The following is a 12093-nucleotide window of genomic DNA, read 5'->3' as shown; positions in this document are numbered from 1 at the left end:
CTTCCTTCCTTCCTTTCTTTTTTGAGACAGGATTTCTCTGTGTAACAGTCCTAGTTGTTCTGGAACTAACTTTTTGTAGATCAGATTGGCTTTGATCTCACCTGCCTCTGCCTCTGTCTCTGGAATACTGGGATTAAATGCATGTGCCACTACCACTCAGCTCTGTGTTCCCTCTTAAATGCTGAGGTTTCCCCCATATACTTAGATATCATGGTACCAGAAGAAGTTAGCTTCACAATCATAATAGGGCTTCCATTGCATTCTAAGGAATCCATTCCATTTCCCACTCGACCTCCATCCTCTATCCACGTTTCTTTCTGCCTTTGAGGTTATTCCTTCCACCCAGCAAACGTATGGTCCCCAGCTTTCTGCAAAGAGCTTCATCTGTGGCTGGAGTAGTAATGAGGAAGTTTCACTCCTCTTGGTCCCTTCAGCTTTACTGAACTGATGACTAAGAGACTCTCAGTGAGTTTGGAAGCCCATACAGCCAAAAGATTGAATTCCAAATTAAAGCTTTTGCTTCATCTTGATTAGTAAGTGCTAAATTCATGAGTCCTTTCTATTATAAAACAAACAATAAACTAACCAAACAACAATAAAAAAAAACAAAAAAACAAGAGCCTACAGCTGCCTATTGTCTTTTTGGGTGAATTTAAGCCTAGCCTGAGAGACTACCACTCAAAGGAATCCAAGCCAGGATTCCTTAGCAACAGTTGCTTCACCTTGTAAACTACCTTGCTTATCTAATTCACCTACTCGAAAGCACTGCACGCTAGATGAGCACACCAGATTTCAAGCCACTCTTCCCCCTCTCGTTTCTGTCACTCCACGCCTTCATTAGCATCCGTCTTCCACGAGATACTCACTTCACACCAACACACCACTATGATGCGAGAACTCAAAATTTCTTAATTCCCAGTAAACATGGCAATGTTATTCCATTTAAATTAATAATATTTCCAGCTGGGCTGAAGAAGGACAAATACTGTAACGCATGTGGGGGAAGCAGGTCTCTCTATGGGGATTCTGAAGGTAGAGAATGTAATAAACTCTATCTTATCACGACTTTTGATAACCTGGGCTAGCTATGCAAACAGTGCAGGAAGATGGTGAGCGCTCTGATTCTGGGGAAAGGAAACAGTCTAAAAAAAATCTTCTGAAGGAGTAGGTTTTGTTTCTTGTTCCTAATCCTGTCATCAAATCCAGAATCTTAGCCCCTTAGAAAAGAAATAAAACCTGGCTTTTAAATTCTGGCATCATATTCATTGTGGATTATATGACTTGCCTTTAATCTTGATCCTTATGGAGCTATTTATCTATTTTTGGGGAAAAGATATTTTCGTTAGAAATTTGACTCCCATGTAGAATTCATTCCCTTTGCTTCACGCAGGCAGAAACATGGCTTTCAGGAGTCCATGTAACATGAGTAGCTATTTCTGATGTTGAGTCCAATTATCAAAAAAACTTAAAAAGAAATGCCAGAAAGAGTTTCCGTGGATATAAGGGGGTAAAGTCGAAGTCAGCTAAGTGGCCACCTGTCACTGTTCCAAAAGGCCTCATGCAAGTCCAGATGGAGGGGAGATGATAGTTTTGACTGCTCATCTCTTAGAGCAGTTTAGTATCTAGAGGCAAAAAAAACCCCCAAAAAACAAAAACAAAAACAAAACAAAACATTCCAAGAAAGTAAACAACAAATTTGGACTAAAAGAGAAAAAGCCCAAATTCACCTTTTCTGAACCTGAATGACAAACCGATTGAAACACAGAGGGAAGATGTAAACTTTAACATATCATCATATAAACAACTTCAGGGGTTTGAGAGAGGGTCAGGTTAGTAGCTGTGAGTGACTGGGTCTTAGCTCATGAATGTAAATTTTAGACTTTTGATAGAAAAATCAGTCAATAATTCATCAAGTCATCTATTGGAAAGGAAGAAGCAGTGTGCGCTACATTCTTGACCCTTGGTGAAACAGCCTGGATGGCTTCTAAGCTCTGGAGGGACTCTAAACACAAGACTGACCACCTCCCAGGTGTGCTTGCCACTCAAACAAAGCCAGCTATTGTTAAGTTGGGTTTCTGGCTGGTTTTGGAAATGTGTTTTGGCTTTTCCTTTCATACTACAAAGACTCCCTTTACAAAATTATTTCTCTGTGGCATGAAATGCCTGGTCAAAGGATGAGCAATATATTTCCTTGCAGTGTGTCACATTGCATCCCACTCAGTGTCGGTTCGGGTGTCTGGAGTTGAAAGGCGGGCCATCTTTACCTTGGCAGCAATTACACATGCGCATTGTGTGTGTTGCTGTGTCATGGCTTAAAACTTGCAGGAGGCTCCAACAGAGCAAGGAAAATTCAGCAATTAATTCAGCAATTAATTTAGTGCATCTCAAAAATCTAACTTAATGTCTCAGTCTGCCCGTGGGATCGAAACCAATGACGGTTCCTGTTGAATAACAAATTAAATTCCCATTAAGTTATTAAAAGTGTATTTGCTAGCTTTTTAATAAATGGAGGTAGATATTCACTTCCTAAATGAAGAGACTGACATGAACTGAGGGGTAGTTAAGGAATTTGCTTTAGTTCTTTTTCTATTGAAAACTATACCTTTTATACTCTGTCACCTATTAATGTGCTCTCTAATTGTCACATATATATATTATTAATATTTCATTGTCAGATCCCAACTGATCTTGGGAAAGTCATTGACTTTCTTACTATAAGTCTACCCATTAAAAAAACAAAACTATATCCTTTTGCTGAAGTTCCTGCTTTTCAGACTTTTGAGGCTGATAGTAAAAGCACACATGTTAGATGGAAGTATTTCATTAACTCTCATGCACTACAAAAAGGCACATGATTTCTGTTGCTCCAGGCATCTTAAAGTTACAATGTAAGTAGTGGCAGACATCTGTGAGCAGACTAATACTCCTTTATTTGTGTGTGTTCTCCATAGCAGCTTCTGATTGCAGAACTATGGAATGCATGAATTAGGTTCTCACATTTGGGTACACGAGAGGGCCTGGTTGTACTTGACTACTAATGGATATTGTTGTCTCTTTCTGGAAATAGAAAATGGAGGATCAAGTTTCAGCCATGAAACTTTTTAACTTGTTGAACTTGTTAGGAAAGTCAAAATTCTCCATATGTTGGAGAAGCATCAAAGGGGATGAGATCAGACAGAATTTAGACAGTAGTTGAATCAAATCATCCTTTCTTTCTGATGTTCTTCATTTCAGAAAAAAAAGAGAATTTTCTCAGTTTCGTTGCCTCATGAAGCTTACTCTATTGCCCCTTTAAAAATAGAGCCTCCTTATATAACTCAGAGTGACCCAGAAGTCAGTATCTTTCTGTTCCTGCTCCTGAACTATGGGATTACCACCCCACAAGACTCTACATGCTTCAAATAAAGCATAAAATTCTTACCAAAAAAGCCTTGTGTTAAAGGTAAAAACTAGCTCACCAATGAAAGCCATTAAAAATGTATACACTGTTCCAGGAAGTTTTCATTTGGCCTGGCTGGTGAAATAATTGTCCATAGAGTCATGCCTTCAGGATCAAGGTCTCTGCATTTAAATCTTGTTTAGGGGATGTTTTCAATATCCTCGGACATGGATAAAGTTGTTCTCAATGTGTATGATTTAAAAATCAGCCTTAAAGTCAGTGATTTATGAAGAACACTGACTTGATGAGGGCTGACATTTTCCCCTTTCATCAGGAGACCCGTGCTAGGAAAATCTAAGCATCCCAATTCTCATGAATAGAAACGGCCTGTACTGACAGCTGGAGCTGTTGAAGTTTACGCCAGGAAATTCTAACAGCGAACCAAGGTTGGGCTGGCAGATGACTGTGCCTTTCATGTACAGTCCTGAAATATAAAACCATGGAATTCCTAATGCGACTGGACACTCCTGTCAATATTTACTTGGGCACTTTTAAGTAGTGTATCATAAAAGAGAATAAATGGAGGAATATTGCCTTTGCTGAGCCGGATCGCTGTTTAGACATATTCATACACTATGAATTTAACTTCGAACTTAAGGATATACTCTTGAGACTTATTAGTCTACATCTTCATGATAACAAGCCTGCATATTTTGCCTGTTATGAGCCTGAATATCTTTGCTGAATTAATTAATGAGTATTTATGCCAGAGGCATCTCAGATTGGATCTAGGCCATGCCTCGGAGAAGATCCTCTCCTTTCCCTCATCCAGCAATCCATGTATTTAACAGTCACTACGCATCTACTTTGTGACAATTGTTTCAGTTCAAAAACCAGCAGAAGTTTAAGGGCGGTGAGTCATACTTTCCTTCAGAAAAGCGCAGACGTCTTAGATACAGCAAGAGGGAATGCCCAGCAAGGTGACGGAATTTTGAGGAGTACAACACGGCTTTCTACCCCAGCTCAGATTCGTTTGGATTTATTTAGGTGTTCTTCTGCACATCCATAACTGTATGAGTAGCTTCAGCAAAACTGATAGTGTTCTCACTGAAAATAGCCCAGGCTCTGAAGGTAGGGATGCTGGAGGCCTCTAATCCTAGCACTCAGGTGACTGAAGTAGGACTTTGAGTTTGAGGCCAGCTGGGACTGCACAGTGAAACACACACACACACACACACACACACACACACACACACACACACACACGGGGTGGTCATATCGGACTGTGCCGTTTAATTTCTTATGATGTGTTGAGCTCATGGTGCTTCAATACGCAAAAGAGTTTTGTCATAAGAATGGAGACTGTCTGGTATCTTCAAGAATTTTATCGAAAGACTCAGAAAGTAGTTCAGAGGTGGACATGTGTGAAGCCCAAGGCTTAATCTTCAGCACCACAAAGGAAGGAAAGCTATTAAATTTTTCAAGTTGTAACTGAAAAACTGACAGAAGTCCATTTAGAGGAGACCAGACAGTGTGTCATGGAATCAAAACTACAATTGCATGGCCAGGTATGGAGATACAGTAGGCAGAGGCAGGTGGATCTCTGTGAGCTAGAGGCCACTGGTCTATATGGCAAGTTCTAGACTAGCTATGACTACATACTGAGACCATTTCTCTCTGTCACTCTCTCTCTCTCTCTCTCTCTCTCTCTCTCTCTCTCTCTCTCTCTCTCTCTCTCATTGGTGTGTGTATGTATATATGTATGTTCTCTAAAGCCGAACATTTGTATGTTTGATAGGTTGAATTAATTTCTGTATCTCATAAAAAGACAAGTTTCTGAATTAGAGTTGGATTTCATTTTTAAACCTGGGGACCTTAGGGGGTGAGGTGAACTACTGTACCATGAATGGAAAACCTACACAGTTTGCACGAAGGCAGCAGCAGCAGTAGCAGCCTGAACTAGAAAGAAGACAAAAGTTGACTGTGAGCCCTTAAACCTCTGGTTAGGTCCTCAGCTAACTTCATGCTGCTCCATACTCCTTTGCATGATGCTATATTTATCTACCAGGCACTGTAGATTACCTGGAATATTCAAAGCTTTTGAATGAATGTTTATTTGTGCCTGAAACTGTGCTCGACATCTACAATAGTAATAGAAAATTGACCTGTTCTGTCAAAAGGGAAACTGTCCACAAATATGATAAAATAAGAAAGCAGCCACTGCTCGGGTACTATTCATCTTACCTTGTAAAGAATTGAAGATGGAGAAGAGGTACATGAAAGGGATATTTAAGGGTCCCCAAGCAAAGAAAGCAAAACCCCACGTCATGCCCAGCAGGAAGGTCAGGCTGACCACGCTACGCAGGTTTCTTAAAACCTCTTCTCTCAGGGTCCGGTTGCTTCTCTTTCCGTTCCTCCCACAGATCTGTACCATGACCACAATGAACATGGCAACGTTCAGGAAGAACATGATTCCAAAGTACCCAGCACAGCTCACATAAAATACCACAGGATCCTGAATCCAGCAACTTAAAGGAAAAGAAACAAGAACATGATAAAAGAGTTTGGCCACCATGCCCTGTTTACTCGTGACTTTCCTCGACCTGGTTTACACAGCTTGTAGAGTTCTTTCTGAAACCTCTGAAAAGTCCGCTCACTTCCGTGGACTCCAGTTTCTGCTTTGATCCTTTCAAAGGTGGTTTTTTTGTTCGAGTAGTTTTGGATCACTGCTGTCTTAATCTTCTTATTTAAGTCAACATTAAAAAGCAAATAAGGTTGCTTGTTGAATTCTGATTGGTATGAGTGTATGATTGTTTGGCTGATCCTAACCACAATGACCCTCTTCCTCTTGTGTGTCCTTAGTCTAACAAAGGGGATTTTCAGCACTCAGTTTTGCTGTCCTTTCCTGTCAAGGGGTGGCTGTGCTGACACCATTATAAAAAAAAATAACATGGAAGCAGAGGTCTGCTAAGAGATTTTTGTGAGAGCCACGGTATTGCAGCTACTTATGCCTATGTGAAAGAAGCCAGGAGAGTTGCTGAGAAGTTGGCCCTGGTGGATTTTATCCACAACATCAATGCTAGTAGTTGCCTATATTTTTAGTTCCTTGTCATCTATGATTAGAAAATTTATACTTCTTTTTCACACTGAATTGAGAATTCAGGATACAAAGCGATTATTACTTATATTACTGTTCTAGTTGCAGCAAATATTATGGAATTAAAAGATTCATGTAGAGATATTCCTTGCATACAACTGTAAGGCATATGTAGATTATAACACCTCTTCATTAAAGGAATATCCATGATTTTCAGAAATATACCCGATAATAGATGGAAGAAAAATTCTAACTACTCGGTCTAACTAAAGTAAAGTTGAGAAGCGATACAATTTGCAGATGTTCTAGTGTTTCTTTAAACTATGGGAAATTTTAAGAATCTAAGAATTCAATGATTTCAGGAAATTAAGTTTATCTTAAAATGTATTATCCACATTCTGGCTACTGAAGTGAATGCTTTCTGGAACATTCTCAGACCTTACAGCTCAACATGATTTCTAGCATACAATCAATGTTTACTAAATGAGATTTTGTGATGGCACAACTTTAAACAGAGCCTCAAAATCCTATGACACCCGAGGAAGATAGATTTTCCATCAGTCATTTAAAGCTGATTTAGTTTAAAATTTAGCATTTTTTATAAGGGTCTCCTAAATAACACTGCATGTCCGTGGCACTAGGATTTCTTTAAACATGGAAGTGTCACAAAGATCCTGGGATTCTTGTTACAGGTCCAACTTGTTAGGGTTCCATTGTGTTGATTCAGAAAAACAAAGGGGAGGCCATGAGGGAAGAGAACTGGTTAGGTATAGAAGCATTAGCTATCCCTGAAGTTCACACAGACATGACGTATTGGAGGTCTCACATAATAAAAAATGTTCATTAAGCAATCAGTAATTCTTCAAATCAGTCAATGTTGATGGTCCACATTAAGTGTCTTAATGAGGCACTTGAGAATTAATTGCTTAAGCAATATAATGACCTTAATCTCAATCACCTCCACTTGTAAAGGAAAAATTTTCCCAGGAACTCAGGATCTCCCTGTTTTCTGTAAAACGCTCTTATTGGCATTGGGTCACTTCTTCTACTGTCGATATGTCTGGGTTGAGATAATACAGAATCCCCTTAACTGAAGGAGTTAAGAAGAGAGTTTCTCAGGTGTCTGCACTCTCCAGACCATGTAGCACAGTGTTATTAACATGAAGAAAGGCAGCTCTATACACGGAAATGCGAATCTCTGGTAGAAGGACTTTCGACAGAATCTCACAGGTGAACTAGAGCCTTCACAATTGGGGCATTACTGTCACTGCTGTAGCGTCCTTGTCACCATTCTACCTTATATTAAACCTCAGGAAACAAAGTGCATATCCCAGCACAGTCTCCCCGCAAACAGGATTTACTCACAATTCATCATCCTGCTCTTTGCCATAACTTTCTTTTCCATACACTTCGTCTTGTTTTCTGCTCGCTAGAATAATTGACACCACCAAGGCTGGCAGACCTGTTATAAAAAGACCATGGCATTGAGAGAGTTCCTGAAGACTCTGGGACTGCCTCATAGGACTGAAACTGTTAAGTGAGAAAAAGAAAACCCTCTACAAGAGAGATGCAGTTTTCTTAGAATGGCCAAGTTGCCTGGTTCAAACCAACAGCAAAATTCTCTTCTCAGTGTGTGACATATAGTTAAAAACCCACTCTTCAATGATAAGATGCCTGAGCCTTCTTTGGGGTCTAGTGATGCTGGAGATTGAGACCCTGATTCTATGGGATGCAGCACTGACCAGTATGGTTGTTTAAACACTGGGCCACCAGCGTTCTGAAAGATAAGATCGAATGCAACTGCTTTTATCCTTTTTATATATGAAACAAAGACTTGAGGAGAAGTAGGGGTAAACAGCAAGTGCATGATGTCTTTCCTCTTCAGAGAATCAGGAGTACTACTCCATATCTACTTCACTGAATCAACTCATGCCTCCTCAATTCCCCAAGAGATCCTTTGGTTTTTCTCATGGCAGTATGTGGAAAACTAAGGAATGGCTTAGCCTTTGAATATTGCTATCTGAAAAAGATACGTGATTGAGCCTTACAGTGCCTAGCTTCATGCCAAAAATCCCAGAGAAAGAATGATTCTGAAACTGGCTAATATGGATGGCCTTTGGATATCTGACCAAGGATCCATGCTAAAAAGCTAAAGGCAGTGCTTTTTTCAATGTCTTGATTGTACACATGAAAATTATGCTCTTTTTCTGGCTCCCACAACAGGGATGAGTAGGGCTAGGCGTTTAGCTGGCAACTATATTTGGAAGCATAATGGGCTGTCAGTTGCTTCTTTAGCCCTGGGTGGGCTGGCACAAGGCTCAGGAAATGAGTTTGTGATGACCCAGGAGCCAAGGCTTTTCCTTTTACTCCTGAATTTAGTGAGTACTGGTGAGGGTTTCAGAAACATGCAGTGTTGGGTAATGAGGATGTCCCTCTGTCCCTTCTTCAGGGTTTTTTTTTTCTGATGCAGGTTTGTAATCACAGCTTTTCTACGGGTCTTATAGTACAATGCATGAGGACCCATGTCTGGGGGAGGCTTACCCCAGCCAATGATGCAGAATTTTAGAATATACCGGTGGATGTAAGTGTTAAACACTTTCACAAGAGCAATGTACATGTGGATGGCTTCTAGCCCCATCCAGGTGAAGGTGGCCAGGAGGAAGAAGTGCAGCAGGGCAGCCACAGCTGTACAGAGGCCAGCCACATCGAAGGAAGTGATCCAGCCATCCAGGAGGAAGATGAGATTCAGGAAGAGCAGGGCTGAACTCAGGTTCATCAGGATTTTGGAGGGATAATCCCTGCGTAGTTTCCTAAGGGTGGAGAAGAGACTCGTATGCAAGGAGCAACATTGAACACCAATGCTTAAATACAGGAAGCAATTCCTGTTTCCTCCCATTCCCGGTATTGGTAAGTCCATACACAAGACATGGACCCACCGTGTGGAGGAGTGAAGATTTTATGAGTGTTTGCCGGGCTACAAAGACTGTGATGTTCCATTCAAAACTGTTTTCAAAATTCTCAACTTGTTTCTACAGAGTTCATATTTATTTATTCACCTGTTTTTGAGACAGGGTCTTCTACTGCAGCCCAGGATGCCTTGCAGTTCAGCACGTAGCCCAGGCTGTCCTCTGCCTCACGGAAACTCCTCTGTTTGAGCCTTTTGAGTGCTGCTATTAAAGTCATGAGCTACCACACTCACAACTTTTTTTTTTAACTTAGGAATTTTTCCAGAGTGACAAGGAGTACATATTGAATCAACTAATTTATGTGTTTGTTCATGTGTGTATGTTTGTGTGTGTGTGTGTGTGTGTGTGTGTGTGTGTGTGTGCGTGTGTGTGTGCGCGCACCTTCATGGGAATGCCCGCAAAATCCAGAAAAGTGCATTAAAGACCCTGGAACTATAGTTACAGATGGTCATGAGCAGTCTGAGGAAAGTGGTAGAATCTGAACTCTGAACTTGGGTCTTTCTGCCATAGGAAGCAGTGATCTAAACTGCTGAGCCATTCCTCTAGTCTGACATTTTTATTTAAAATGTAATTTCTTTCTTTTTTTTTTAATAGTGGAAAGCAGGAAAGAGATTTATTCATTGTGGTCACATTGAAAAGAGATCCTGGAAACTCCCTTCTGCCAGGGAAGCTTATACAACTCAGCAAAATTTTCCAAACAACATAAAAACGACAATGCGGTTACATTCTGGTTTTCAAGTGAACGATTATAATGAATACAAAACAAACAGTAAACACAACTTGTTTTCCACATCCCTTACATGAGTAAACATTTTACATATTACAGGGGAAAAACAAATTATCCCAAGAACCCACATACATTCATACTCAAGCAACCTGTTATAGACTGACTATGTGGACAGCAAGGTATTCTTCCCAGTCAGGTCTTTTACCGGCAGGCTGCATTTTGCACACACTGAGACAATGGGGTGTTCTATCGGCAACTCACCAAGGCCAGCTGGCCTGGGTCTGAAAAAGCATGGAATAAAACCGGACTTGCTGAACATAGCGGACAATGAGGACTACTGAGAACTCAAGAACAATGGCAATGGGTTTTTGATCCTACTGCATGTACTGGCTTTGGGGGAGCCTAGGCAGTTTGGATGCTCACCTTACTAAACCTGGATGGAGGTGGACGGTCCTTGGACTTCCCACAGGTCAGGGAAGCCTGATTGCTCTTAAAATGTAATTTCCCTAGAATTGTTTGACGTTTCTTGGTTTTTAATGAGTCAGATATCCCTTTCAAAAAATTCCCTGTTTCAAGAATGCTTTTATACAATTCATGAAGCAAATATCTTTACCTTTTACAATGTAGCAAGTATTTCATGTCATTTTAATTTACCTAAGTGTTAATAATCTTGAACAGACTTGGATCCATTTTTACAAATAGAGATGTAGTAGTTATAAACTAAAATTCTATACCTGGACAGTTCTTGGTGTATGATCTTATGGGAAACATTCAAAGGGAGACACCAACACTATTCATCATAAACTGTAGAATTCTTTTTAAAGCTGAGGCATGTTTTCAGGCTTGCATTTGCAATTGTTAGCACCGAGCATGGCAGATGGAAATATACTTACTCAAAAGCAACATATGTCAGGAGAGTTGCTGCTGAGAAAATAGCCGATAGTCCACACCCAACGTAGGTGATGAAAGTGAGGACCTTTGTGTTTCTTCCATCTATTTGTGAGGCACTTCTTGGGAGATCCTAACAAAACATGGGACACAGCTATAAGTCTGATTCCTCTTCCGTAACAGTGTTGCTTGATGTCATTAGAAACTTCACAGTTAACACTAGAATGGTGCAATCTCAAGGCCTAGAAACAGCAATGGCCACCAACATTAATTGATATAGGCACTTGCTGCACTCTCGTGGACCATCCCAGAAAGAAAAATGAAGCATTATTGTGGAAGTAAGTGCACCCTGTTTTAAATCAGTACCTCCTTGTCTAAGCTCTTGGTAACCTAATGAAAGTCTAAGAGTGAAACCACTGGAGGCCCCAATAGAAATGGTGGAGGGTACAGTTGTCTATGTTAACAATCACACCTGCTTCTGCAAGGATATGGGTATGAGTATAAATGGAAGCCACTGTGCAAACATGGACAACTCCTAGGGCCCTAGATTGTGGGCTAGGTGAGAGATGCCCAGCCAGGAACAGCCAGAGGCTGCTATTGGTAGTCTTGAGGTTTCTATGGCCATCTCAAAGCCTAACATGTAGGGGGTTGGGTTGATATGTGAAGCTATTTCTAAGAGTGAAGCATCTCCAGTCTTTATAGTTCTAGAAGGATTTAATTTGGAGCATCAGGAGTTGGGTAGAAGGGGAAGATAACAATGAGGACAAACATGAAGCAGTAAGTCCATATGTTGTAGTGAGCTTGAAAACTCTGACCTCACAGGCAAACCTTCCTTCACCTCCTAACTGGATTAGGTCAGAATAAAACCTTAGGCAAGACCACTAACCTGTACTGGCACAGGATGAAATTCACTTCAGACGTGCAGGTGTTTGAAAATGAAGGAAGAGATTTGCTGAATATACAATTTAAATATTTCAATCTTATGGCTAAAGTAAGGTTTTCTTTCTATATGTTTACTTCTTTTAATTTTTATCAA

The 12093-nt window shown here is 40.5% G+C and overlaps 1 protein-coding gene across 1 annotated transcript in view; it reads right to left on the bottom strand.

The window, feature by feature from the left end:
• The window catches only part of Adgrg6 (adhesion G protein-coupled receptor G6), a 132596-nt gene that overhangs the window by 8122 nt on the left and 112381 nt on the right, over window positions 1-12093 (bottom strand). Inside the window, exons 19-22 of the mRNA XM_026786078.1 lie at window positions 11063-11190; window positions 9018-9286; window positions 7842-7938; window positions 5624-5907 (exon numbers count right to left, since the gene is read on the bottom strand). Of these exons, the coding sequence (XP_026641879.1) occupies window positions 5624-5907; window positions 7842-7938; window positions 9018-9286; window positions 11063-11190 (778 nt within the window). The remainder of the gene's footprint in view (window positions 1-5623; window positions 5908-7841; window positions 7939-9017; window positions 9287-11062; window positions 11191-12093) is intronic.

Source organism: Microtus ochrogaster, linkage group LG4 (assembly GCF_000317375.1).
Source record: "Microtus ochrogaster isolate Prairie Vole_2 linkage group LG4, MicOch1.0, whole genome shotgun sequence".
Classification (NCBI taxonomy): domain Eukaryota; kingdom Metazoa; phylum Chordata; class Mammalia; order Rodentia; family Cricetidae; genus Microtus; species Microtus ochrogaster.
This window is presented reverse-complemented; position numbering and strand designations above follow the sequence as displayed.